Source organism: Mobula birostris, chromosome 5 (genome assembly GCF_030028105.1).
Source record: "Mobula birostris isolate sMobBir1 chromosome 5, sMobBir1.hap1, whole genome shotgun sequence".
In the NCBI taxonomy this organism is placed as follows: domain Eukaryota; kingdom Metazoa; phylum Chordata; class Chondrichthyes; order Myliobatiformes; family Myliobatidae; genus Mobula; species Mobula birostris.
In genome coordinates this window covers 58935574-58962489 of record NC_092374.1, presented here as the reverse complement: position 1 = coordinate 58962489, position 26916 = coordinate 58935574, and the positions used below count along the sequence as shown (strand labels likewise).

Sequence of the window (26916 nt, the reverse complement as noted above, 5' to 3'; positions counted from 1 at the left end):
TGCTTGAGCTCCCAGGTCTTCTACCGCCGGTCCCTTAAATTTAAACAATCTCCCGCAAAACATAACTAACAGGTCAGCTTTTTTGAACTGCACTACTAAACTGCGGAATTTAATACCTAAAACTATCGGGGATACAGACTCAGTTGACACATTTTAAATACCAGCTCAAAACCTATTTATTTAACTATGCTTTTAACAAAGATCTTTTTGTCTTTTATTTGCATGTTTACATTTTTTTTCCATTGTGAAACACTTTGAGGTACATCATCTGTGAAAAAAATGCTCCAAATAAGTACTTATTATCATTATGCAAATCCAGTGTGACCAACCTCTCTCTATCTCAGACACCTTGGCCTTGGTAGCATCCTCGTAAATCTCTCCTGCACCTCTCCAGCTTGACAGTGTCTTTCCTCTAACAGGGTGACCTTTGGTGTACAAAACTGTATATAAGTGTGTCCTCACCAATGACTTATATAACTGCACCATAGCGTCCCTGCTCCAAAACTGAATGCCCTGACTGAAAGCCAGCATGCTAATTGTCTTCTTCACCACCCTGTCTACTTTCAATGAACTGTGCAAACTGAATTCCAAGGTCCCTCTGCTTCACAACACTCGTCAGTACCCTCCATTCACTACCCTGGTTCAAATGCCCAAGATGCCTCGCTTCACACATATCTAAGCTGAAACCCATTTGCCATTCTGCAGCCCACTTCTCTGACATCAAGATCTTGTTGTAAGTCATTGTAACCTGCTTCACTATCACTGATCTCCTCATTTTGTATCAACAAGTTTGCCAGTTGTACCATTAACATTCATATCCAAATCATCTACATACATAATGAATAACAGGGGTCCCAGCACCACACTCTGAGGCACCCCACAAGTCACAGGCCTCCAGCAGGAGAATCAACCTTCAACCATCATACTCTGCTTCCTATTATCAAGCTAATTCTGAATCTACCTCAAAACCCCCCCACTGAATCCCATACATCCTAACCTTGCAGATCAGCCTGCTATGCGGGACTTAGGCAAAGGTCCATCTAGACGACATCCACTGCCCTACCCTCACCTATCCCGAGTTATATCTTCAAAAACCTCCAAAAGATTCATCAGACAAAACCATGCTGACAATTCCTGATCAGGCCTTGATTACCAAGAGATGGTAGAACTTGTCCCTCAGAATCCTCGCCAGTAACTTCTCCACAGCTGAAATCACACTCACTGCCCCTGTAGGTCTCAGGCCCGTCTTTCTTGAACAATGGAACAACATTAGCCACTCTCCAGTCTTCTGGGACTTCGCCAGTGGCTAATGGTAAAGCAAATATCACTGGCCTCCTATAAGGTCTAGGAGTGCACTTGATCAAACCCTAAGGATTCACGCACTTTAATGGGCTCCAAGGCTGCTATTACCTCTTTCCTCGTAATAAGCACGATTACTATTTATTACCCTCATTTATTTGCCATCCATCATATTCTCCTAAGTAAACATGAGCAGAAACAGACATTTAAACATCACAGACATTTCCTGTGGCTCTATACATAGGCAGCCCTGATAGTCTTTAGGGGACCTAGTTCAAGTTCACGTTTATTGTCATTCACCCATACACAAGTATACAGGTAAACAAAACATTGTTCCTCCTCAAAAGTGCGGAACTCAGCACATGCAGTACAGTATAGTCACACACAGCACATGTAGTTAAGATCCAGCAATATAGTCACAACATAATATTAGCACGTGTCCCTGAGGGGCATGGCCTGGAGATTGACAGGTTCACATAAAAAGCGAGCTGCATTATTATGTAAGGCAATATAAATGTTACTGGCACTGTTATAATAAAACAAGCAGTCACATAAATAGGTGATACAGCAGCAATAAAAGACAAAAAGTGACCGGTGCACAATGAGAGTGTCCGTGACTTGGGGAGAGAGGGGAGGACGAGGCAGAGGGGCATTCAGACAGGGAGGCAATGGTGTTAGGAAGTCGAACAGCCTGGGGAAAGAAGCTGTTACTCAGTCTGACAATTCTGGTCCTTATGCCGTGGCACCTGCTGTGTGACGGCAGGAAGTCAAAGCAATTGTGGGAAGGATCGAAGGAATTTTGACAACATATAAGCAGCACTTCTGATATACAGCATGTCCTGAATGTGGGAGATCATGCTTTCAGGGGTCCTCACTATCCATTGCAGGCCCTTGCAATCTGATGTATTGCAACTTGCAATTCCCATACCAGATGCTGATACAGCTGGTCAGGAACTCTTCTTGAAGGTGCTCCTGAAGAATATAATAAGAATGATTGCCTCCAACTCCTCAGAAAGTGTGCTGTCTTGGCTAAAAGGGTAGTATTGAGAGACGAGGTGAGTTCATCAGTAACGTGCATGCCCATAAACATGGTGCTCCTGACCCTCTCCATGGAGAAGCCATTGATATGCAGTAGGTAGTGGTTGGCCTGCAACTCCCTGAAGTCCACAATCATCCCTTTAGTCTTGTGCCGTTGAGACACGGGTTGTCGTGTTTACATGAGTCTGCAAGCTGCTCTACCTCTCTGCGAATGCTGTTTCGTCTTTGTTGGAGATGAGACCAACCACCATTGTGTTGTCAGTGAACTCAGCGATGTGGCTAGCTCAACGAGCCTCCCTATCCATCACATCATTCTTTTTAACTTCCACCATCTCCAAGGGCATCCTAACACAAACACATCTATACCTCCATCCCTCCCCCTGCTCTACACTTTCCACCAGGATTTCTCCCTCCATTCATCCTTGCCCATTAATCTCCCTCCCAGCACTTATCCCTGCATTGGGCCAAAGCACTACACCTGTCCATTCACCACCCCCCTCACCTCCATTCAGCACCCCAAACAATCCTTCCAGGTGAGGCAATACGCCATCTGTGAACCTGCTGGGCCTTCTATTCCATAGCTGGTGTTCCTGATGCGGCCATCTCTACACTGATAAGACCCGTCATAAATCGGGGGACACTTCTTTGAGTACCTCCGTTCCATTCACCAAAAGCGTAACTTCCCGGTGATGCAACATTTTAGCTCCAATTCCCATTCCCGTTCCAATATGCCACTCCATGGCCTCCTCTTATGCCAGGATGCAGCCGCCCTCAGGTTGTTGGAGCAAAACCTTACATTCCACCTGAATAGCCTCCAACCTGGTGGCATGAATATCAATTTCTCCCCCTGGTAAAAAAAAAAATCCCACATGCTCCCCTTTTTTTCTATTCCCAACTCTGGCCTCTTACCTCTTCTCTGCCTGCCAATCACCACCCCTGATGCCCCTCCTCCTCCTCTTTCTCTTATGGTCCACTCTCCTCTCCTTCATCTCCAGCCCTATATCTTTCCCACCACTCTGGCTTCACGGATCACTTTCCAGATACCCTTCTTTCCCTATCCCAACTTCTTATTCTGGCATCTTCCCACTTTTTTTTTCAGTCCTGAAGAAGGGTCTCAGCCTGAAATGTTGACTGTTCATTTCTAAAGTTGCTGCCTGACCTACTAAGTTCCTCCAGCATTTTATGTATGATGCTTTGGAGTTCCAGTATCTGCAAGATTCTTGGTATTTATGATGTGGTTAGAACTGGATTTGGCCTTGGCATTGTGAATAGCAGTAGGCTGACCATGAAGCCCTTAGGGGTGCTGGTGCTCAGTGTGATGGAGCCAGAGATGTAGCTGCCAATACAGACAGTCTGTGGTCTCTTCATCAGGAAGTCCAAAATCCAGTTACAGAGGGAAGTGTTGAGACCCAACATGGACAGTTTTCCCACCAGCTTCTGGGGAATGATTGTATTGAAAGCTGAACTAAAGTTAATAAACAATCATTGTCAGTCAATGTCTCTTCCTAGTCACCCCCTAACCCTTAATATAACTAAAGAACATCTTTAACTCTGCCTGCCAAATCTGTCATCTTATACCCTATTTCTCCCATCCAGATTTTCCCCTTAAGCCTGATCTTGGTGGTGGCATCCGTTAGTCTTGCGAGACCATGGATCTGCACCTGGAAAGTCTTGCTTCAGTCTGTGTTGGTAGAGCAGCGTCTGTTGTGGCTGTGGAGGCCCACGCAGGAGTAACAGTCTCAGCTGCAGAGACTGCACTTGAAGGCATTGTCCTCCAGTGTTGTCTTGGTGCTCGTCAGCCTGGGAAGGCAGTCCATCTAAGAGAGGGAAAACTCTGATTTCAAACCTCCGCTGCTCATGGGAAAGACTTCGGGAGTAAACTCTGAGGACAAATCCGGAGCTGGAGTCCTTAAGGCAGTCCGACATTGCCTTCAACCTTGTTCTGGCAACTTCTGCGACGACACTGGTGCCAAGCTGTATCGGCCCTTGCCCTTCCCTTGGACAACATCAGTGTCGTGGAGAGGGGAGACTTGCTGCATGGGCAGCTGCCGGTCTTCCATACAACTTTGCCCAGACCTTCGCCCTGGAAAGAACACTCCAGCATCGCCTCACTGCAATGGCACAACACGGAAAGCCTGATCTTAAACTTCTTATATCCAGTAAGGCATAGTCACCCAGCTACCTAGACACAATACAAGCATTCTTCTTTCACTTGACCAGAGCCTCAACATCTCTTGTCATCCAGGATTACCTGAATATACTGCCCCTAGACTGATATGATCCTTTTAAAATCCTCCCACTTTCCTGAGGTTCCTTTGTCTTTAAATAAAGTCTCCCAGTTGACACCATCTAGATCTTACAAAGTTGGCCTTGCTCCAGCTCAGGACCTCTAACCTGTGGACTGGATATATTATCCTACAAGAGCTGCATTTAGATGAGACATTAGACTGCAGCCTCATCTGCATGTTAAAGGTCCCATGCCAACATTTTCAAAGAACAGTGCACAGGCATCCAGGCCAAACTTTATCCAGTACTCAACATAATTGAGGGCTAATTATTGGCCATTATCACAAAACTTCTTGTGAGATTTTCGTATGGAGAAATTGACCACTGTCATTACAATGGGGACCACAGTTCTGAAAACATTAGGAGTAAATCTATTCAGACACTTCGAATATCTATTTAACCAGTTTTTTCCCCTGGTAGTATACTGCCAAAAAAGCTCCCAAGCAGCAAATGTTAGTGACCCCCAGGACCCAGGGCATGCTCTCTTCTAGCTGGTACCATCAGAAGGTACAAGGATCACAGGGCTCTCACCAGCAGGTTCGGGGACAGTTATTACCCCTCAATCATTAGGCTTGTGAACCAAAGGGGACATCTGCACTCAACGTCATTTACCTCATCATTGAAATGACAACAACCTAAGGACTCACTTTTAAGGACATTTTATCTTATGTTCTCGATATTTATTGCTTATTTATTTATTACTATTTCAAAAGGCAACAAGCTGTATTTGCACAGCTTGTTGCCTTTTGCACACTGATTGCACGCCCAGCTGGTGTGATCCTTCATTGATTCTGTTATGGTTATTATTCTGTTATGCATTTATTGAGTACGCCTGCAAGAAAATGAATCTCACAGTTGTAAATGGTTATATATATATATATATATATATATATATATATATATATATATATATACATATACTGTTGTAATAAATTTACTTTGAACTTTGATGATGTTCTCCAGCTCCACAACAGGAGGGTTGTTACATCTGAGGTGACATTGTCCTGGAGATTTTGTCACATGACCTCCATCCTCCAATCAGTCACTTCTATCAAGCTTCTATTATTAGCTGCCTAACCAATCTTCCTGAAGCCTCACCCTCTACAAAGTAAATAGAACAACGAAATCCATTTCCGTACCTGATAGGATGGCTCTCAATCCTATGCTCCCCAATATTACTAAAACTAAAAATAGCACTCAAAATGAAATATCAAAATCTGAAGGGACTTGGGAGTCCTTGTGCAGGATTCCCTGAAGGGTAACTTGCAGGTTGAGTTGGCAGTGAGGAAGGCAAATGTAATGTTAGCATTCATTTCAAGAGGACTAGGATATAAAAGCAAGGATATAATGCTTTATCAGGCATTGGTCAGACCGCACTTGGTGTTTTGTGAGCAGCTTTGGACCCTTATCTACGAAACAATGTGCTGGCACCGGAGAGGGTCCAGAGGAGGTTCACCACAATGATCCCAGGAATGAAAGGATTCGTGCAGAAGTGCTTGATGGCTCTGAGCATTTTCTCCCGGGATCAATAAAGTATGACTATGACTATTTGATGGCACTGGAGTTTAGAAGAATGCGGGATCTCACTGAGAGTTATTGAATATTGAAAACCCTACACAGAGTGGAAGTAGAGAGAGTGTTTCCTGTTGTAGGTAAGTCTAAGACCAGAGGGCACTGATTGAGAATAGAAGGCTGTCCCTTTGAACAGAGATGACGAGGAACTTCTTTAGTCAGAGGGTGGTGAATCTGTGGAATCCATTGTCACAGATGCTATGAAGGCCAAGTCATTGGGTATACTTGAAGCAGAGGACAATAGTTTCTTGATTTGTAAAGGTATCAAATGTTATGGGGAGAAGGCAGGAGAATGGAGTTGAAAGGAATAATAAATCGGGCACTACGGAATGGCAGCGAGCACTCGATGGGCCGAATAGCCTAATTCTGCTCCTATGTCTTATAGTCTTTCACTTACCAGCTCTTTCCCTGCCCTTTCACCTCACCTCTATTGGTTATTTTAATGACTATTATTCTCTATTCTCTTTCCCTGCCCTTTCACCTCACCTCTATTGGTTATTTTAATGACTATTATTCTCTATTTTTCAGTCCAGATTAAGGGTCTCGACCCCAAAATATCAACCGTCCATTTCTCTCCACCAGTGCTGTCTGGCCAGCTGAGTTCTGCAGCACATTGTCTGCTGCTGCTGCTGATGATAACAGCATCTGCAGTCTCCTGTGTCTTGATTGTGCCTGGAGATTTTAGAGTAACCTTGGTTTGGCAAATCAAACAGCCAAGAATATTATTACCATAAAGAGTAAAAGAGAAAATCTTGCCTGACAACTCTGTTGGAATTCTTTGAAAAAACAAGCAGGATAGGCAAAGGAAAATCAGTTGATATTGGATACTTGAATTTTCAGAAGGCTTTTGACAAGGTGCCATACGTGAGGCTGCTTATCAAGATATGAACCCATAGTATAACAGGAAGGATTCTAGCATGGATAAATCAGTGGCTGATTGGCAGGAGGCAAAGAGTGGGAATAAAGGGAGCCTTTTCTGGTTGGCTTTTGGTAACTGGTGGTGTTCCACAGGGGTGTGTGTTGCTACCAATTCTTTTTACATTATATCAATGATTCAGATAATGGAATTGATGGCTTTGTTGCAACGTTTGCAGATGATATGAAGATAATTGGAGGTTCAGGTAGTTTTGAGGAAGCAGAGAGGCTACAGAAGGATTTAGACAGATTAGGAGAATGGGTAAAGAAATGGCAGATGGAATACAGTGTCAGGAATTGTATGGTCATGCAGTTTGGTAGAAGGAATGAAAGGGTTCACTATTTTCTAAATGGAGAGCAAATACAAAAATCTGAGAGGTTAAAGGAACTTGGGAGTCCTTGTGCAGGATTCCCTAAAGTTAATTTGTAGGTCGAGTTTGGGGTAAGGAAGGCAAATATGATGTTAGCATTCATTTCAAGAGGACTCGAATATAAAAAGCAAGGTGAGGCCTCACTTGTAGTATTGTAAGCAGTTTTGAGCCCCTTATGTTAGGAAGAATATGCTGAAATTGGAGACCGTTCAAAGGAGATTCACGAAAATGATTCCAGGATTGAATAGCTTGTCATATGAAGAGCAGTTGATGGCTCTGGGCTATATTCACTAAAATTCAGAAGAATTCGGGGTGCCTCGTTGAAACCTGTCAAATGGTGATAGGCCTTGATAAAGTGGATGTGGAGAGGCGGTTTCCTATGGTGGCAGAGGCTAAGAGCAGAGGACACAGCCTCAGAGTGGAGGGATATTCTTTTAGAATGGGGATGAGGAAGAATTACTTTAGCCAAAGAGTCATGAATCTGTGGAATTGTTCACCATGGACAGCTGGTGGAGGCCAACTCTTTATGTATATACAAGGCAGAGGTTGACAGATTCTTGATTGGTCAGGGCATAAAGGGATATGGGGAGAAGGCAGGAGATCAGAGCAGAGAGGAAAATTGGATCAGCCATGACGAAATGGCAGAGCAGACTTGATGGGCCAAATGGCCTAATTCTGCTCCTATATTTTATGGTCTTATGATCATATTTGTAGTCCACAGACTCACCACCCTCTGGCTAAAGAAATTCCTCCATCTCTGTTGTAATGAGACGTCCTTCTTTTTCTGAAGCTGTGCCAGTGCAGGATAGGTCACCGGGACCAAACAAGATATACTCCAGGCTACTGTGGGAGGCGAGGGAGGAGACTGCTGATCCTCTGGCAATGATTTCTACATCATCACTGGGGACGGGGAGAGGATTGGAGGGTTGCAGATGTTGTTCCCTTATTCAAGAAAAGGAGTAGAGATCGCCCAGGAAATTATAGTCCAGTGAGTCTTACTTCAGTGGTTAGTAAGTTGATGGAGAAGACCCTGAGAGGTAGATTTATGAATATTTGGAGAGGCATAATATGATTAGGAATAGTCAGCATGGCTTTGTGAAAGGCAGGTCATGCCTTACGAGCCTAATTGAATTTTTTGAGGATGTGACTAAACACATTGAAGGAAGAGCATTAGATGCAGTGTATATGGATTTCAGCAAAGCATTTGATAAGGTACCCCATGCAAGGCTTATTGAGAAAGTAAGGAGGCATGGGATCCAAAGGGAACCTTGCTTTGTGGATTCAGAATTTGCTTTCTCACAGAAGGAAAAGAGTGGCTGTAGACGGGTCATATTCGGCATGGAGGTCAGTGACCAGTGGTGTGCCTCAGGGATCTGTTCTGGGACCCCTTCTCTTTGTGATTTTTATAAATGACCTGGATGAAGTAGTGCAGGGATGGGTCAGTAAATTTGCTGATGACACAAAGGTTGGGGGTGTTGTGAATAGTGCGGAGGGCTGTCAGAGGTTACAGTGGGACATCGATAGGATGCAAAACTGGGCTGAGAAGTGGCAGACAGAGTTCAACCCAGATAAGTGTGAGGTGTTTCATTTTGGTAGGTCAAATATGATGGCAGAATATAGCATCAATGGTAAGACTCTTGGCGTTGTGGAGGATCAGAGGGATCTTGGGGTCCGAGTCAAAGCTGCTGTGCAGGTTGACTGTGTGGTTAAGAAGGCATACGGTGTATTGGCCTTCATCAATCGTGGGATTGAGTTTAGGAGCCAAGAGGTAATGTTGTAGCTATATAGGACTCTGGTCAAACCCCACTTGGAGTACTGTGCTTAGTTCTGGTCACCTCACTACAGGAAGGATGTGGAAACCATAGAAAGGGTGCAGAGGAGATTTGCAAGGAAGTTGCCTGGATTGTGGAGCATGCCCTGTGAGAATAGTTTGAGTGAACTTGGCTTTTTCTCCTTGGAGCGACGAGAGGGACCTGATAGAGCTGTGTAAAATGATGAGAGGCATTGATCTTTTGGATAGTCAGAGGATTTTTCCCAGGGCTGAAATGGCTAGCACGAGAGGGCACAGTTTAAGGTGCTTGGAAGTAGGTACAGAGGAGATGTCAAGGGTAAGTTTTTTTACCCAGTGTGGTGAGTGCGTGGAATAGGCTGCTGGCAATGGTGGCAGGGGTGGATACGATAGGGTCTTTTAAGAGACTCCTGGATAGGTACATGAAGCTTAGAAAAATAGAAGGCTATGGGGTAACCCTAGGTAATTTCTAAAGTAAGTACATGTTCGGCACAGCAACGTGGGTCGAAGGTCCTGGATTGTGCTGTAGGTTTTCTATGTTTCTCTGTGCTCTCTGGTCCTAGACTCCCTCGCTATAAAAAACATCCTCTCCACATTCATTGTCTGGGTCTTTCAATTTTTGACTAGTTTCAATGGGATACCTCCTCATTCTTCTAAACTTCGGCAAGTACAGGCCCAGAGCCATCAAACGCTTCTCATACGTTAACTTTTCCATCCCAAGATCATTCTCCTGAACCTCCTCTGAACCCTCTCCTTTCTTAAATGAAGCACCTAAGATTGCTCACAATACTCTGTGTAGTCTGACCAGTGCCTTATAAAGTCTCCGCATTAGATCCTTGCCTCTATATTCTCGTCCTCTTAAAGTAAGCGCTAGCATTTCATTTGCCTTCCTTATCAGTCTGCAAGTTAACCTATGGGAATCCTGCATGTGGGCCTTTTATAAGGTCATCCCCGTCTCCCACAGTACAAGGAATAAGGTCCAAGCCTGCCCAAATTACCCCTATAACTTCGTCAACATTACATAAATACTCTGTGCTCTTTCCAGCTCTTTCAGTGCAACTCAAATGAAAGGGAGAAGGCATGCTGAGAAACAGCAGATGATATTGCAAATGATGGCTTTTTGCTGTTAGCATCTTATTGGAGTATGATAAAATTAATGACCTGTTTTTGGGAGCCTACTCTGCACAAATTTGCCACACTGTTTTCTGTATTGTAACATTAATGCTTTGAAAGTACTTCCTTGGCTGTAAAGAGCTTTGAAATATCAATAAGGCATTATACAAGTTCCAAATCTTCTGCAACTCCATAATTCAGGGGTTTCATTTAATAGGGACCAGCTTCCAAACAGTCACTTCTCTCACGAATAGGTTATAGGTCAGAGTTTGGGCTGTAATACCTGCCTTCTAAATTACCAAAGCCGCAAGCACTGAAATCTTCTGCAGAAGCCTCCCTATCTCCTGCTAACTATTCCTCTGATGTACAGTGGGATCTTAAGGTCCAAGTCCATAGCTCCATGGAAGTGGCAGCACAGGCTGACAGGGTGTTAAAGGTGGCATATGGCATTCTTTATTATTTCAAGCACTGAGTTCAGGAGTCTGGGAGCTACGTTGCAGCTTGACAAAACTTTGCCTCGGCCTCGTCTGGAGTATCGCATACAAATCTGGTTGCTTTGTTTTAGGAAGGATGTGGAGGCTCTGGAGAGGGTGCTGTTGCCTGGATTAGAGAACATGTGCCATAAAGGGAGGTTGGACAATCTCAGGTCGTTTTCTCTGGAGTGGCTGAGGCTGAGGACAGAGCTGATGGACTTTGATAAAATTATGAGTGGAACAGATAGAGTAGACAGCTGGTATCTTTTTACTAGGATTGAAAGGTGAGAGGGGTAAGCTCAAAGGATTGTTTATTTTTTTATTTTTTATTTATTTATTTTTTTAAAAAACACAGAGAGTGGTGGGAGCCTGGTATGCACTGCCAGGGATGATACTGAAGGCAAATATGATAAAGATATTGAAGAGGTTCTTACAAGTGGATGTGTAGAGAATCGAGGGATATGCCATTATATAGGTAGATCGGATTATTGTATATAGACACTTAGAACTATCTTAATTAGTTTGGTGTAAAATTATGGACCGAAGGGGCTGTTCCTGTACTGTACTGTTCTGTATTAGGAAGCAAACCGTTTTCCAAATTTGGACAACTTACCCAAACAGCTTGGATTTACACCTTCAAAATAACAAGCCCTCAGCACCTCTCTATCCTTCCGAGAGCACGGCAACCACATCTGTACACAGTAGTTCTGATGCAGAGTTCAGTGTAACTCAAATGAAAGGGAGAAGGCAGGCTGAGAAATAGCAGGCAATAGGAGGGATGGCTGCTGGATGTGATGCCATTTCAGGTGTTCAACCCATCTCAACCTGCAGTCATCCCGTCTTCTTACACATACAGTACATCAAAGCAAAGTTACTCAGGGTGGATATCAACAAAAATATGATAGCATGAGGTCACTGGGTCTACCAAAATAAAAGTCTGACATGCATCAGTGTGGGCCAGTACACTAGACTTATGATCCAGAGAACTGGAAAATGAGCTGGAGATACAAGTTCAAATTCCTACTGCAGCCAGGGAATTTAAATTCTGTTACTTAAATTCTGAAATAAAATAGAAGTTAAAAAAATTATGGATTTGATGCAAATCCTCAACTGATTCACTAATGTTGATTATGGATACAAATCTGTTGCCTTTCTTTACTCAGTCTGATCCATGTGGGAACCCATTGACTATCAACTACTCTCTCACTGTCTTTCTCACTGCCAATGAAAGAATCCACAATTTCTACTAAAGGGGACAAGAAGAGCTACACTCTAGAATAAGTCATTCAGTTCAAGGGCAATTAGAGATGGGTAATAAATACTAGTCTAGTTCATGATGATCAGATCCTTTAAATGCAGGGAAGAAAACTATAAACTATTTCAGAATTAACAATGTTCCTCCTAATTGTAGCACAGAGCTATTTCATTCTTCCTGAGATCTGAAGGAATTACATTTAAATCCGCTCTACATACAAAATAAAAACAGCAGTACTAGCAATACTTGTGAAAGTAATAACAAGGAGAACATTTTGGTTGCACTGAAAGAATTTATTACCTGTTTCTCTTTCCACAGATACTGCCTGACCTGTACATCACCTGCCTATCACCTCCCCCTGGTTAATTTATTACCTGTTTCTCTATCCACAGATACTGCCTGAGATGTACATTACCTGCCTATCACCTCCCCCGGTTAATTTATTACCTGTTTCTCTATCCACAGATACTGCCCGACCTGTACATCACCTGCCTATCACCTCCCCATGGTCTCCCCTCTTCTTTGCTTTCTCCCATCAGATTCATTCTTCTCTAGCCCTTTAACCTTTCCCACCCACTTGGCTCACCTATCACCTTCTAGCTAGTCCTTGTTCCCCTCTATTCACTTTATTTTGGCATCTTCCCCTTCATTTCCAGTCATGAAGGAGGTTCTTGGCCCAATTTTCATAAATGCCACATAACCTGCTGAGCTCCTCCAACATTTCGTATGTGTTGCTCTGTTAAGACTCCTAGCATTTTCTCTTTTTATTTCTGATTCCCTGCAACCAAATTTTTTAAGCTCCAATATCTATTAAAAACATAGAATCATATTTTATAAGTTGTAAATTCAATGCTGCCATTAAAAAATTTAAATTAACCCCCGCTAAAGTGGGACTCAAACTCATATCCTTTGTTAGAAGGAAGTGAACACACTAACCACCAATACATGGCTGTTACCAAATATCAAAGGAAACATATTGACAGTAGCATTCTCAACACTCTAGAATTATCCTAAATCATCAGGAATTAAACAGTTACCTGTTATGACCAACAAAAGACTTTTTTTTTTATAAATCTTCATTTTCTTTAAATACGCCTGTTGCTAATTTTGAGGGAAAATTTAAATGTTTGACCAGGAGTAGGCAACTGGAGTAAGGAAGTCGTGAGACAAAACGTCCCAAAAGCTGGAAGAGGTGAAAACTAATACCTGTAGGTTCTTGCACATGATCACTGGAAGAGATGGATGATTCAGGCTAGTAAGGAACTAACATTACATTACAGTACTCAACAGAAATTACATTACTACCATCCCACTGCCCTCGATGCCTCCTAGCCAATGTAGTAAGTAATATTGTGTAATCTAAATCTGCCTTTCACAAAAATTATACTTTCTCACATTTCTTACAGATATTAGAGTGTGTCAAAATGACTGCAAGAATTATTTTGATCGCCAAAATAACTTAGTATATGGTTCCTACTTTATTTGCATGTAAAGTGACCGAAGCCTTTCAGTTAGGTAACCAACAGTAGTGTTATTGTCCAGGAAAAGAAATCACTAATATTGTGTGGGTAACAGTGAAAACATGTGAATGGTTGTGAAGCAGGATCGATGCCCAGAGACTGTGAAAAGGCAGCAGAGAAATACAAGCCTTTCACTGCTTAGGAACTGGGATCTGCAGATCACAGCAACATTTTTTCAAGAAATGAGGCCAACTCTAACCATCTGCAGTGCAGCTTCACCTTCGCCAGCACGGCCCCATTGTCATTCTGCAGGTTCTCCTGGACTGTAAATGCTCGGCTGTATGACTCCAGGATCTACCAGATGAAGCAGGGATTAACTAACATTGCATGCACTTGTTTAGGGAAGTTGTTGTTAACGGGGGAAGCAAAGAGACCTGTTGCGGTGTTGTAGAAAATCCCATTTCATTTGACATATTGCATTCAATTCATCAATAATTTTCTCTAGTCTTTAACATCACAAAGCTGTGTACTGCACAAGAACATCTAGTGTTTATGCAGCCCCCCCCCCCACACACTGGTCCACAACCTTTTCCTGCTTTTGACCCACTTATGACTTTCACTTACCTGTGTGGCCCTCACCTGCCATAGTCTCTGCTAGTCGCTGAAGTTTTTTTTGTCAACTGTACTAATTATTCTAATATACAGTCAATATTTATGTTTTAACAGCTTATAGGTATATGATGTGCATGAAAAATAAAACTGTTTCAAAGTTCTGAAAATGATACTTTATTTTATAATATATACAATATAATATTGTTCCAACAGAAAAGCGCTTAATATTGTTACTTCAGATATTAAGTGTAATCCTTGTGGCTGATGTAAAGTAATGAGTTTTGAATATCTGGTTGCAACTCAGTTGAAGATAATGAAAGGTCACCCTCCTTTCACAACATCAAGGTGGTTGCGAGTTTTTGATAGCTGGTGAAAAGCTTGACCAAAACCACATTCAGTAAGATAAGAGGTGGGAAATCCAATTTAAAACATTTTTGCTATCTCCCAGAGCTGTGGGAACTTATTTTGAATATCACTCCTGGTCCAGAAATTTTCCTGCTGCATTTGAACTTTGCGTGAGCTGTTGTATCACTCTGCAGCTCAAGTAGACGTTCTTGCAACGTGGGGCCAACATCGTTCACATTCAGCAATAGCCTCTTTGCAGGATATGAAATTGCAGTTTTTTCCTTGCAACTTTTTGTATGATAAATTCAGTTTTTAAATATATCTAACAGGTAAATATGTCAGACTTAGCAGCAACAATTTGCTTCCAAGGTGTTTATCACTTAGAAATGCCACAATACTATCCTGAAGTGCAACAAAGTGGCAAATACAATTACCTTTTGATAACCATCAGACCACTGTATGCATTAGTAGTTCAAAATGTTCTTCATTTTCTTCACAAAGTTGTCAATAAAGACGATCTTGAAGTGCATTTAATTTGATGGAATTGACAGCCATTATTACAACGGTAGAGGTGCAAATGTCCTCCCAATTTTCTTGCAACCAAGTGTTGACAGTGGATGGAACAGTATATCCAAAAAAAAAATCAGGCACAGTATTTTTTAAGTGAGCAAAGAATCCTCTGTATCTCCTACTATCAAAGCAGCACCATCAGTTGCAGAAACCATTATATTTTCCACCGGAATATTGTGTTCCAAAAATAGCTCTTGACCTCTTTAAACTTTTTGAAACTTTGGTATCTGTCTTAAATTCCCTGGCAAATTGCGTTTCCTCACTGGCCAAAATATGTAATAAAGGGCGTGGACTCACCAAGAAGAGCAAATTGAACTTCCTTTCAAAATATGGTAAGTATCAGGGATTTAATGGAAGATGCAGTGGTAGACTTCACGCATTCTTGCCTTTCTGCAGTTTAGCCGTTTCTGGCAAATGACCCCACTGCAGTAACTGTAGCCGTCTTGTCACATTTTATATGCATCATAACAACTACCGGTCAGTGGAACGCCAGTAGAACCAGCCTCCTGCAGAATACTCACAGACTGGCCTTGCTGCAGGCAGCCCAATTGTGATTTGGGGATGGAAGTGAAGCGGGGCTCCACGGGCCACTCTGGGTGTGAAAGGTGATTTGTGCATGGTTACGCAGGAGCAGAGATAACACTTGATGTGGCATCCCTCCCCCCCCCCACCTCTTTACACACACAGACTAAGCTGTTCTGCTGCCTCATTTGCATCATCCAGCATATTTTCCCATTCAGTTCATTCAGGGTTCCAAATAAGTTACATATATTCACTTCTTTTTTACTTATATATTTTAGTAATATCTCATTAAAACAGTAACATGGCCCATTCAGAAACTCCTGTGGCCCTATGTTTCTTGTTTCTTTAACTTGTGGCCCCCGTGAAATCCAGCATGACCCCCTGGAGGGCCATATGGCCCATGATAAGAGCCACTGCCCTCACATAATGGAAACACATCCCCGGACATCGCATAGTTTGGGTTGAAGAGTGTGCCATGTTTGAGTTGGGACAGCAGTTTGAAATAAAAACACTCTGGATGCTGGAAACCTGACATACAAACAGAAAACCTAAGCCAAGTAATATCCATGGACAGATGCTGAAACATCAACTGTTTCTTCCTCCATGGATGCTGCCTGGAGCATTTTCAGTATTTTCTGATTTTATGGTGGGTGATCATTAGTTTGGCTATAGGTAAATTCTCAGGCATATTCCGAAGGAGGGAAGAGGAGTAATTTGGGGAGGCAATTCAAGAACATTGGGGACAGGCAGGTGAAAACATGCAACAACAAATTGCAGCAGAGGCCTTCCAAGGCAGACAAAAAAAATTAATAAAAGTGTTTGCTGATTACTCTCCTCATGGAAATGATTCAGCATTGGGCTACATTGCTAGATAAAGTAGTCCTTGGGCAAAGATTTATCTGTCCAACTTGCTGGCCCACCTCCAATTTTGTGCAGGACAGGAGTCTTTACACCAGATACTTAAGCAGTCAAACAAGTTTTACGATGGAGAAATGGAAAAGGTTATTGATGGATCCTTGATTTAAATTCTGTACACTAAGCTTCAAGACCCTTCTATTATGTAGCAAATAATAGATGGAAACAGAATTCAAACTCTGGGACTAAAGCCTTTTCTGATATGAAATTACAGATGCAAGTAGAGAAAGGCAGTGTAACGTTATTTATTGGATAAGAAAAATTAGTCTTGTGAAGCAAGAGCAGGCAAACATTTTTAACATGATTTGTGATCTGGATTAGGTAGTGGAAGCAGACTCAACAGTAATTTTCAAAAGGCAATTAGATAAATCTTTCAAAGGAGGATTTTGCAGCGGTAGTGGGCCTGATGCTTGTGATAAAACAAGAGTTCAAGCAAATTTTATGATGGAGAAATGGAAAAGGTTATTAATAGATCCATGTTTTAAAGACCCAAAACAATCTTAATGGGCTGAAGGAACTCTTTCTGTGCTTCAGTTGTAAGCCCAACCATACCAATTGGTTTGAGGGAGACAGAGAAAATCAAATCTTGCCTACCAAAAGCAGCATTGGCCTTTTCCATGTGGTTAATCCCAGGATGCCTGAAAGAATTACCTGTAAATGAAAAACAAACTCCAAGTCAGAGAAGTTGTCCTCATGTTCAGATGGACAACTAATGTAAATGGGGATTAAAAAGTTATAACTTGCATTTTAACTGGTTATTTGGAGCTTGAGGTTAATACATTTGACAGAGGTGTTCAAATTCACAAAGGGCTGTAATTGAAGAAATTACATGATATGCAAGAGTTTGTAACCAAGAGATTCAGATGAAAGGCCACATGTTCCCTCAAGTATCCTTTGTTATTCATTAAGGTCATACCAGATCAGATCTTTGATGTCAGCTACATTTTCCTGTCTGATCCCCTCAACTCCCAATTCCCCAGTAGCCCAAAATTTCTTAAATACTCTTAGCAACTAGGCATTCGCAGGTTTCTAGGGCAGAAAATACAGGACATTCAAAAATCTTTGGAAGTAATCCCTTCTCATCACAACCTGATGGGCTTTCCCTTACTCAGAAACTTCCCCAACAGAGTGGACATCCTTCTCACATGATCCCACAATAGTCAACAGGAGGTTCAGAGAAGGACCCCATCACCCAACAACCCCCTCATCACAGGGACAATCTAATTTAACTTCTTTGTATTGCTTGCTAAGAAAGTAAATCAAGACCAAAACTATATGCACTGCCCTTGAATTTGCAATAACCAGCACTGTGCCTTTCAGAACACTGCTGCTGGAGTCCTCACTAAGACCAAGAAAGTCGAATACATCACTCCACACCGGCTTCCTGTCCATCCAAGGACTGACTTTGAAACATTACTACTGCTTTATAAAGCACTGAATGGTCTGGGGCCAAAATACGTCTCCGATCTCTTGTTGCATTGTGAACCTTCCCGAGCTCTCAGGTCATCTGGGGTGGGTTTGCTTACCATCCCAGGGTCAAAACTAAACCTGGTGCAGCAGCTTTTAGTTACTATAACCTTGCAGGTGATCTGAAGTCTGCCCTGACTTTAAGCTCTTTTAACTCAAGGCCTGAAACTTTTTCTTTTTGCTGTAGCTTTTAAGTAGAATGCCCTGCACTGCAATTTTTATTTATTTATTTTTGTGTGTGATTTTATTCTCATTATATTGTCTGAAATTTGATGTTTGGTTTTTATATCTTGTTCTATGTAGAGCCCTGTATTTGAAAAGTGCAATACAAATAAACCTGCCTTCCCTTAACCAACATTTGTATTACTTCAGCTTGCTCTAATATCTAACAATGGAACACAATTAAATTCCACTATTTGACCAAATTGTCCAGCGAGCATCTTGAATCTGAAGATTATTGCTGATTTAGTTTTCCAGGAGAAATCTGCAAAGTGGCACTTTAAGACTCAGATACAATGTGTCCCATAATCTATATTTTCTAGCTATCCAGAAGGTTGATCAGAATACATCATCTCATCCAAGTGCATGTCTTGATGTGCATGCAACTAGGTAGGTATTGTGCACATAATCCTAAAAAACTTTAGATCTGATAATAGATTCTGTTTGAAAGAGTGTGGCTAGTTTGGAGCAGGGAAACTTCACATTTTTGGACCAAGATACAGGGAAACTTCCTCAAGCGTGTATTGAGAGTCTGGAATTCTCAAACCCAGGAGGCTGTTGTTGGCTATATTCCTGCCACAGGGCAAGATGGACAACATTCCAGGCAATGGAAGGGGCAGGATCAGGAAGGAATGCAGAGTTGATGTAGAAAGTCTTATAATTGCAATTCAGTCCTATGGCCAGCTCCTGCTCTTAGAGTCATAGAACACAGAAACTCATTCTGCCCAACTGGCCCATGCCAAGATTTCTAGCTAAGGTAGTCTCATTTGCATGCATATTGCCCATATCAACATGTTCTATTCACGCACCTGTCCAAGTAACACCTGTCCAAGTAACTTCTCTGCTTCAAGCACTTCCTTTGGCAGCTGATTCCATGAATAACCACCCTCTACGTGGAAAAAGTTGCTCATCGGGGATCTCTCCTCTCTCACTTTAAACCTATGTCTCCGGCTCTTGATTACACAACCCTGGGAATATATACTGCATGCATTCACCCTGTCCATATGCCTCATGATTTTATGCACCTCTATAATATCACCCCTCGTTCTCCTACTCGCTAAATGAAGAAGTCTTAACTTACTCATACTCTCTCCATGACTCCGACCCTCGTCCCATAAATCTCCTCTGAAGTCTTGGCATTGATATTGGTTTATTTTTGTCAGATGTATCAAAATAGAGTGAAATTCTTGTCTTGCATACTGTTACACAGATCAAATCATTGCACAGTGCATTGAGCTAAGGTAAAGCTTTAACAATGCAGAGTAAATTGTAAAAGCTACCAAAAATGCAGACCAGGATCATAAAGTGCAAGATCATAACAAAATAGATTGTGAGGCCATTAGTCTTGCGAGACCATGGATCTGCGCCTGGAAAGTCTTCACACTCCAGGGCACAGGCCTGGGCAAGGTTGTATGGAAGACAGGCAGTTGCCTATGCTGCAAGTCTCCCCTCTCCATGACACCGATGTTGTCCAAGGGAAGGGCATTAGGACCCATACAGCTTGGCACTGGTGTCGTCGCAGAGCAATGTGTGATTAAGTGCCTTGCTCAAAGACACAACACGTTGCCTCGGCTGGGGCTCGAACTCACGACCTTCAGATCGCTAGTCAAATGCCTTAAACACTTGGCCATGTGTCCACATTGTGAGGCCAAGAGTCTATTTTAATATACAAGAAGTCCCTTCAAACGTCTGATAGCAGTGAGATAGAAGTTGCCTTTAGGCCTTGTCGTACATGCTTTCAGGTTTTTGTATCTTCTGCCTGATGGGAGAGGGAAGAAAAGAGATTAACAAGAGTTAGTGGGGTATTTGATTATACTGAGGCTTTACTGAGGCAGAAAGAAGCATAGACAGAATCCTTAGAGGGGAGACTGGTTCCTGTGATGTACTGAGCAATGTGTTCACAATCCTCTGCAGATCCTTGTGGTCGCACACAGAGCAGTTGCCATACCAAGCTGTTATACATCAGACAAAAAGCTTTCTATGCTGTATTGACAACAATTGGAAAAGAGTTGACAGTGACAAGCCAAATTTCTTTAGCCTCCTGAGAAAGTAGTGGTGTTTGTAAGCTCTTTTGGCCATCACATCAACATAGTGAGACAAGGACAAGCTTTTGGGATGATATTCACATCTAGCAACTGGAAGCTCTCAACCACCACATCAACAGTGTTAACGCAAGCAAGAGCATTTGCACTGCCCCCCTTTCTGAAGTCAATAACTAGCTTTTTTGTTGACGTTGAGGGAAAGATTGTTGTCATTACATTATTTCACTGAGAATTCTATCTCCTTCCCATACTCCAATTCATCATTATTGGAGATGCAACCCACTACAGTGCTATCATCTTCAGAACTGTAGATGGACTTCGAGCAGAATCTGGCCACACAATCACGTGTAGAGGGCTGAGGACACAAACTTGTGGAGTACCAATGATTAGAATAATCATGGCAGAGGCGGTGCTGCTCATTCTTACTGAATTTGTTGGTCAGAAAGTCAAGGATCTAGTTGCAGAAGGAGGCACTAAGCCCCAGCATCCAGAGTTTGGTGATGAGTTTGTTTGGAATAATAGTATTGAAGGTAAAGGTGTACTCAATAAAGAATTGTCTGATGAAGGTGACTCAGGTCCAGATGCTCCAGAGATGAGCGAGGGGCCAGGGAAACGAGTGTCAGCTGCAGACCAGTTTCAGTAGTAGGCAAATTGCAGTAGGTCACTGTTGTCTAGAAAGCAGGAGTTGATGTGTGCCATGACCAGCCTCGCAAAGTACTTTCATGATGCCAGATGTTAGAGTCACTGGGCGATAGTCATTAAAATACATTGTCTTGCTTTTCTTGAGTGCCAGGATGATAGTGGTCTTTTTAAAGCAGGAGAGAACCACAATCTTGGAGAGAGGTTAAAAAAGTCTGCAATTAACTGCCAGATGATCCATGAAGGATCCAAGGAAACAGCCACAGCCACCATCTGGGTCTGATGTTTTCCACGGGTTCACCCTTCAGAAGGCTGGTCTTACGTCCATGACAATGATTGTAGATTCAGGTGCACTGGAGACTTCCAGGGTGAATGGTGACACATCTGTTCCTTTCTGTTCAAAACGTACGTATGATGTGCTAAGGTAATCAGGAATGGATGTGCTGTTGCTGGTGATGCGGTTCTTCTTTGTTTGTAACCCACTACAGCATGTAAGCCCCACTACAGCATGTAAGCCCCACTACAGCTGTTGGCTGGATTGAGACTTGATTTTGGACTGGTACTATCTCTTAGCATCTGATTGCTTTACAGAGGTCATATCTTGATTTCTTATAAAGGTCAGGGTCATTTGATTAGAATGTTGCAGACCTAGACTTCAGTGGGAAGTGGATTTCCCAGTTCATCCACTGTTTCTGGTTTGGAAACACCTGGATTGTCCTCTTTGGTACAAAGTACTCAATACACTTGCTGATAAAGTCTGCGATGGTAGTGACACACTCATTTAGGCTGGCAGCCAAGTCTCTGAACATGGACCAGTTTACAGACTCAAATCAATCACGTAGACTCTCAGTTGTTTCCTTGGACCAGCACTGGATGACTTTCTGTTCCGGACTCACTCTGGAGATGAAGGAATCTGATGGAAAGGAGAGTGGACCCATTCTGACATGTTGGTCCATGGACTTCTCGTGGCAAAAATGAGATCATCCTCAGGGAGAAGGAGAAAAACCTTATATTCCATCTGGGTAGCCTCCAACCTGATGGCATAAGTATTGATTTCTCCTTTCAGTAAAAGTTTTTCTCTCCCCCACCCTTCTTCCTCTGGCCTCTTAACTTTCCTCACCCGTCTATCATCTCCCCCTAGTTCCCCTCCTCCTTCCCTTTCTCCTATAATCCACTCTTCTCTCCTATTATACTCCTGCCTCTCAAGCCCTTTATGTTTCCTGCCCACCTGGCTTCACTTAGCAACTTCTAGCTATCCTTCTTCCCTTCCACCCACCTTTTCATTCTGGCATCTTCCCCCTTCCTTTCCTGCCCTGATGAAGGGCCTCAGACCAACACCTTGACTGTTTATTCATTTCCATAGATGCTGCCCGGCTTGCTGAGTTTCTCCAGCATTTTAGAGTATGTTGCTTTAGAAGTACATCAAGGTTGTACAAAAACAAGATGCAGGATGCAGTGTTATGTTTGCAGACAAAGCACAGTGCAGGTAAACAAATAAGGTGCACGAGGTAGACTGAGAGATTAAAAAAAATCATTGTTAGCGTTCAAGAGGTCTATTGAAGAGCTACAACAGAGGTCCAAACACTGCCTTCAGCTTGTTCTCAAACTTCTGTACCTTTCTTTATGATGGAAGTGGGTGGGGGTGGAGGGGAGGGAATGACAAGGGTGGGAGGGGTCTTCCCAAGGGCACGGAAAGTGTAGATGGAATCGATGGAGGACAGGCTGGTTTTCATGACGGAATTGACTGTGTTCACACTGTCTGAAATTGAACTAATACCAGTCCATTAGTGCAGTAGCACAGTATAAACTGTTCCCAGAGTTTAACAGAGAGATACCTTCACACTGGATCCAGAGCTTTCAAGATATCAGTTTCTCTGTTGTGTCAGTTCCATTAACTTTGACTGTTGCTTGGAACTTTCATTTTGCATTGCGGATTCCATTCCTTGACCTCCCCACCAATTCCAATACCACACTTCCTCTGATACACTTTAGCCCCAGGTAATGGAATTATCTGGCAATTAGACAGCACCTTCAAAACGTCATGAATAATCCCAATGGGGCTCATGAGAATATATCTGAAAGAAGCTCCCACATGTAATCCCTCCTAAAAAAATCTCCTCCACCCCCATCCCTTGTCCCTCAGAACTCCCTCCGGGCCCAAGTTGTTTTGGGCCTCCTCAATTTCTGTCACTCCCCCTGTTGGAGGTCCTTCCTCTGGGATCCTGTCACTCCCCAATCCTTTCCTTTAAGATGCTCTCCCCAAAATTCACTTCTTTGACAAAACATATGATCACCTGAGGCCAGCTGGTAGTGTAGTGGTATCAGCACTGGACTTCAAGAGACATGCAACTTGGTGTAATTTATTTGGAAGCAACAGGAAGACTTGGTTGAAGCTTCCAGTGCAGTGCAATGTTTCTTGATGTTCTTTAAAATAGAGGTATCAGCAAACTTCAGTCTTGTACTGGATTTATTGGTGAAACAGAGCCAGACACAATTGTTTTTTGCTTCCTAGATTGTTGGTGTGGTTGTCAATTGGACATTCTGTACACAGTTTGAATCTGCCAGGCTTCCCGCACCTTCAATGGAATTAGCAGCTTCTTTGCCCAAAGCAACTTTCAGAAACTCACACAGTATCCTCGGAGACATTATTGAAAAAAAGGTTAACTGTATGATCCAAGCAATCATTGGATAGAACTCCTACAATCTTCAAAAGTGCATGGGGTAGACACACTAACACTACATGCCAGTCAGAATTCTTCACTATCACAAAGCAACTCTTTCTCAGAGTGGGTAATGCTGTGATTCTCCCCACTCCCATTCCACAAGAACCACCAACCTTTTTAACACCCCCCCCCACCCTCTTACCTAGCAGCTTTCTGTACTATGTACTGGCAATATCCCAAACCCTGAGCTGCAATACATTTCAGTTTTACCTTTTCTGCCCATGGTTTCAAGTAAAAGGCATAACAATGGTAAAAGTTAATGCACCAATTACTTACAACGTCACTCCCACATAACCACCACTCCTGACCAAACCATTTATAATTTGGCTTCTGCAGGACAAAGATAATTTGGAGAGACAGTTGTAATATCAACAAGGCAACCTGTACATGTACAGATGCAAGAGTCTGCACCTTATGATGTAGCCATACACCTGGCTTCAAGTTAAGGACAGAGTGCTCTAAACTTTAGGATGTGTCAGGAACTGCTTAGACAGGAGGACTAAAACTTTCAGCCAAATATGTAATATGGACTTAATGAACCAATCTCAAACTAACATCCACATGGATTTGTTCATTTATTTACTTAGGGATAGAGCATGGAGTAGGCCCTGACGGCCCTCTGAGACACAATGCCCCTGCAAGCCCCAGCAACTGTGATTAACCATAACCTCATCAGCGGACAATTTACAATGACTCAGTACAGACTTTGACTGTGGGAGGAAATCAGAGCACCCGGTGAAAACCCACACATTCCATGGGGAGGGGATACAGAAACTCCTTACAGGCGGCACTACAATTGAACTCTGACACCTCGAGCTGTAATAACACCGCTCTAACCGCTGTACTGCTGTGGATTTCCTTTGGAGTATTTGTGATTTAAGGACTATACTTAATTGGAAACTTACAAGTCAAAAATTAATTAACTTAGAACAGTAACAGGCCATTCAGCCAACAAGTTCTGTACTGGTTTTATGCTGCAATCAGGATTTTCCCTCTTCATTCCATCTGTAAATTCTAAATCAGAAGCAGATTTAATATAACCATATAACAATAATAACTATATAATTACAGCATGGAAACAGGCCATCTCGGCCCTTCTAGTCCGTGGCGAACGCTACTCTCACCTAGTCCCACCGATCTGCACTCAGCCCATAACCCTCCATTCCTTTCCTGTCCATATATCTATCCAATTTAACTTTAAATGACAACATCGAACCTGCCTCAACCACTTCTGTTGGAAGCTCATTCCACACAGCTAACACTCTGAGTAAAGAAGTTCCCCCTCATGTTACCCCTAAACTTTTGCCCTTTAACTCTCAACTCATGTCCTCTTGTTTGAATCTCCCCCACTCTCAATGGAAAAAGTCTATCCACATCAACTCTATCAATTCTCCTCATAATTTTAAACACCTCTATCAAGTCCCCCCTCAACCTTCTACGCTCCAAAGAATAAAGACCTAATTTGTTCAACCTTTCTCTGTAACTTAGATGAAACCCAAGCAACATTTTAGTAAATCTCTTCTGTACTCTTTCAATTTTATTGACATCTTTCCTATAATTTGTTGACCAGAACTGTACACAATACTCCAAATTTGGCCTGACCAATGCCTTATACAATTCCAACATTACATCCCAACTCCTCTACTCAATGCTCTGATTTATAAAGGCCAGCATACCAAAAGCTTTCTTCACCACCCTATCCACATGAGATTCCACCTTCAGGGAACTATGCACCATTATTCCTAGATCCCTCTGTTCTACTGCATTCTTCAATGCCCTAGCATTTACCATGTATGTCCTATTTTGATTAGTCCTACCAAAATAGAGTACCTCACATTTATCAGCATTAAACTCCATTGTCATCTTTCAGCCCACTCTTCTAAGTGGTCTAAATCTCTCTGCAAGCTTTGAAAACCTACTTCATTACACACAACTCCACCTATCTTAGTATCATCTGCATACTTACTAATCCAATTTACAACCCCATTATCCAGATCATTAATATAGATGACAAACAACATTGGACCCAGTACAGATCTCTGAGGCACACCACTAGACACCATCCTCCAATCTGACACATAGTTATCCACCACTGGCGTCTCCCATCCAGCCACTGCTGAATCCATTTTACTACTTCCATATTAATGCCTAACGATTGAACCTTCCTAACTAACCTTCCGTGTGGAACCTTGTCAAAGGCCTTACTGAAGCCCATACAGACGACATCCACCACTTTACCCTCGACAACTTTCCTAGTAACCTCATCAAAAAATTCAATAAGATTTGTCAAACATGACCTTCCATGCACAAATCCATGTTGATCGTTCCTAATCAGACCCTGTCTATCCAGATAATTATATATACCATCTCTAAGAATACTTTCCATCAATTTACCCACAACTGATGTCAAACTCACAGGCCATTAATTGCTAGGTTTACTCTTAGAGCCCTTTTTAAACAATGGAACAACACTGGCATATGTCATGAAATTTGTCATAAAACTATAAATTACAATTGTACATATATTAAATAAGCTGTGCAAAATGAGAACAATAAAAGTACTGAGGTAGTGTTCATGGGTTCATTGTCCGTTCAGAAATGTGATGGCAGGAAGCTGTTCCTGAAATGTTGAGTGTGTGACCTCAGGCTCCTGTACCTCCTCCCTGATGGTAGCAATGAGAAGAGGGCATGTCCTGGGTAATGAGGGTCCTTAATGATGGATGCCATCATTACCTTTTGAAAATATCCTTGATGCTGGGAGTCTAGTGCCCATGATCGAGCAAACTGAGTTTGCTACTTTCTGTAGCTTTTTCCAATCCCGTGCAGTTGCTCCTCATACCAGATTGTGACGAAACAGGTTAGAATGCACTCCACAGCAGAAATTCACTATAACCACTCATATCTTCCATGTAATTGCATCGATATGTTGGGTCCAGGGTAGATCTTCAGAGATGTTGGAGATGTTGACACCCATCAACTTGAAACAGCTCACCCTTTCCACTGCTGATCCCTTGATGAAGACTGGAGCGTGTTCCCTCAACTTCCTCTTCTTGCAGTCCGCAATCAATTCCTTTGTCTTACTGACTTTAAGTGCAAGGTAGTTGTCTCTCCACTACTCAACCAGCTGATCTGCCTCACTCCTGTATGCCTCCTCATCATCATCTGAGATTCTGCCAAGTTGTATCATTGGCATATTTATAGGTGGTGTTTGCGCTGTGCCAAGCCACACAGTCATGGGTGTAGAGAGTAGAGCAATGAGCTAAGCACGTATCCTTGACGTCCGCTGGTGGT

At 42.5% G+C, this 26916-nt stretch overlaps 1 protein-coding gene across 3 annotated transcripts in view; it reads right to left on the bottom strand.

Annotated features, from left to right (window-relative positions):
• fam189a2 (family with sequence similarity 189 member A2) overlaps nucleotides 1-26916 on the bottom strand; it is a 101034-nt gene that overhangs the window by 63606 nt on the left and 10512 nt on the right. For 2 of the 3 annotated variants that reach the window (XM_072258099.1, XM_072258101.1), the window contains exon 2: nucleotides 17130-17186. The exons of the other annotated variant lie outside the window; for it this stretch is intronic. In XM_072258099.1, the coding sequence (XP_072114200.1) occupies nucleotides 17130-17186 (57 nt within the window). The remainder of the gene's footprint in view (nucleotides 1-17129; nucleotides 17187-26916) is intronic. 3 annotated transcript variants of the gene reach the window in all.